This window comes from Penaeus vannamei, chromosome 28 (genome assembly GCF_042767895.1).
Source record: "Penaeus vannamei isolate JL-2024 chromosome 28, ASM4276789v1, whole genome shotgun sequence".
NCBI classification, from domain to species: domain Eukaryota; kingdom Metazoa; phylum Arthropoda; class Malacostraca; order Decapoda; family Penaeidae; genus Penaeus; species Penaeus vannamei.
The window spans coordinates 2,194,695-2,197,194 of NC_091576.1; the positions used below are offsets into that span (position 1 = coordinate 2,194,695).

The following is a 2,500-nucleotide window of genomic DNA, read 5'->3' on the forward strand; positions in this document are numbered from 1 at the left end:
ACATATTTATGGGTTTTATGATATTGTTATCTCCTTTCAGTGGTGGATGGGGAAAGTGTGCTTGGTCGCCTCTCTGGATGACTGGCTGGGGTCTAGCAGGATCCACAGTTGGAATTCTGGGCTTAGGACGCATTGGCCAGGGGGTGATGCAGCGGCTTCAGGGCTTTGGCATTAAGCGGTTCCTCTACTCTGGCCGTTCACGGAGACCTGAAGGTAGGGTGGAAAGCAGAGGGGATAGGAATGTACAATATGTCCAATATTTTCTTCTTTTTCAACTGCAAGAAGTTTGATTGCTGAATACTTAACTTGTAAAGTCTAGAATTAATCCATTTCATTTTAGAGGAAGAAAAGGGTGCAGAATTTGTGCTGTTCGACACTTTGCTCAAGGAATCAGACTTCATCGCTGTCACATGTGCTCTAAATGACCAGACGAGGGACATCTTCAATGAGGAAGCATTTTCCAAGATGAAGAAATCTGCCATTATTGTCAATACATCTCGTGGAGGTTAGTGTCTATGTGTCTTTTTATGCACTGATTTAAAAGGTGTATGTTAATTATTATATGTTCAAGTTTTGTTTAGTTAGATAAGGTTTTTGAAAAGGAGTATTCACTAGTTTGTGTATTTAGCTGTACTTGCAACTTTCAGTATGACACTTGAGTATCTTGTAATTTCTTCTATACTGACATTTAGCATATTTACAAATGTTTGTTGCAAGATAGCTTTGAGCAGAAGGGGCATTGTGTGTCTGGTGCTGACAGACATCAGGTTGCTCAGAATTGGAGAGCAATTTCTTTTTAGATTGTCTTAGTATGAGATTATGCAAGGTCGTACTGATTACAAGTAACCCTGTTATAACTTTTACGCGTATTGTATATGACAGATTGATAATGAATAATGCTTTACATATGGTGCAAGAGAAGACCGAAGAAAGTAGTTGTGTTGGTAATGTTATAAAAAGAACTTATAATGAATGTTTTCTAACTGGTATATAAGATACGATAAAGTAAAAAGGTGATCAGAAAAAAATTAGTCGGGGAAAGTTGTATGTAACATGTAGTTCTTATCATATATTGGTATGACAAGATTTTGGATTTTCCTGATCACAGTAATACCATTTCATTAGTAACCTAAATTACCGTGGCTACTACACAGTTACAATGACAATAAGGATATCAGAAAGAAAGATATTATTAAAAACATGGTTATATTAAACACTATCATATTGGGCTGTTGATAATGAATTAGGAAAGTCAGTAAAACAGAGAAATCAGTTTTGTTATTACAATAATACTAATAGCAATAATAGGAAAAAACACTTTCTGCAAGTCAGGGAAAATGTAAGCAGGTGAGAATAGGCAGGAGTAATGAGAGAGAGAGAGAGAGAGAGAGAGAGAGAGAGAGAGAGAGAGAGAGAGAGAGAGAGAGAGAGAGAGAGAGAGAGGGAGAGAGAGAGAGAGAGAGAGAGAGAGAGAGAGAGAGAGAGAGAGAGAGAGAGAGAGAGAGAGAGAGAGAGAGAGAGAGAGAGAGAGAGAGTGTGTGTGTGTGTGTGTGTGTGTGTGTGTGTGTGTGTGTGTGTGTGTGTGTGTGTGTGTGTGTGTGTGTGTGTGTGTGTGTGTGTTTGCTTTCTCTGTGTGTGTTTGCTTTGTGTTTACTCTGTGCATGTGTGTGAAGTATCTCTATGTCTTCATATAATTCTAATTTGCAGTAACAGAAGATGGTTGTTAAATTTTAGATATATACATATTTTTTATGTTGATAAAAGTCAGCATTTTTTAAAACAAGTTTGATGCCTTCATTTTAAGTACATCTATTGACAGCTATAAGGGCCACACTCTGCAATATCAGCTGAGGATTATTGATATTTGTTAGTGGCTAGAAGGGAAATATCCTTGGGTGAGGGTTACAGACTTGGGGCTGCATTAATTTGTTTTACAATTTTTATCTCTTGAAGTTCTGGTAGCATTGTTACGATTTTCAATAAGAATAGAAATGTTTTTTTGTAAGTACTGGATTTTTGAAAATGTGACAGGCAGATGCTATTATAACATGCAACCATCCATAGATCTTAGAGCTGGTGGCCAAAGCATTGTGTTTCAGCCAGTTTCAGAGGATGATAATAATAATTTTTATGATATTAAGATACTTGAGCCTTTGAGTTCAGCAGCATCAGGAATAGGTGATTGACTGCAGGTACATTTTTGTGATTAACCAGAAATGGATGAATTTATTAATTGACGATGAATATAAGGATGATGATTAGAATTCTTTTGGTTGTCATTTCAGCAGAAATATGGATATGGAACATAAATATACATTTTGTCCATTTCTGTAGCCAAATAAGTATTGACATATGAATTAAAACCTCACCAATATTGAGGTATGACAGAAAAGGATAAACATTTTTTTTCTCATTCCAGGAACATGAAAAAGAATATCAGTCTATCACCTCCATTTTAATAACTGAATTGCTTTTAATTATCAATAATGATTTTATTGTT

The 2,500-nt window shown here is 36.0% G+C and overlaps 1 protein-coding gene across 5 annotated transcripts in view; it reads left to right on the forward strand.

The window, feature by feature from the left end:
- The window catches only part of LOC113806196 (glyoxylate reductase/hydroxypyruvate reductase), a 53,719-nt gene that overhangs the window by 50,676 nt on the left and 543 nt on the right, over nt 1-2,500 (forward strand). For all 5 annotated transcript variants that reach the window (XM_070141639.1, XM_027357320.2, XM_070141637.1 and 2 more), the window contains 2 exons: nt 41-213; nt 341-505. In XM_070141639.1, the coding sequence (XP_069997740.1) occupies nt 41-213; nt 341-505 (338 nt within the window). The remainder of the gene's footprint in view (nt 1-40; nt 214-340; nt 506-2,500) is intronic.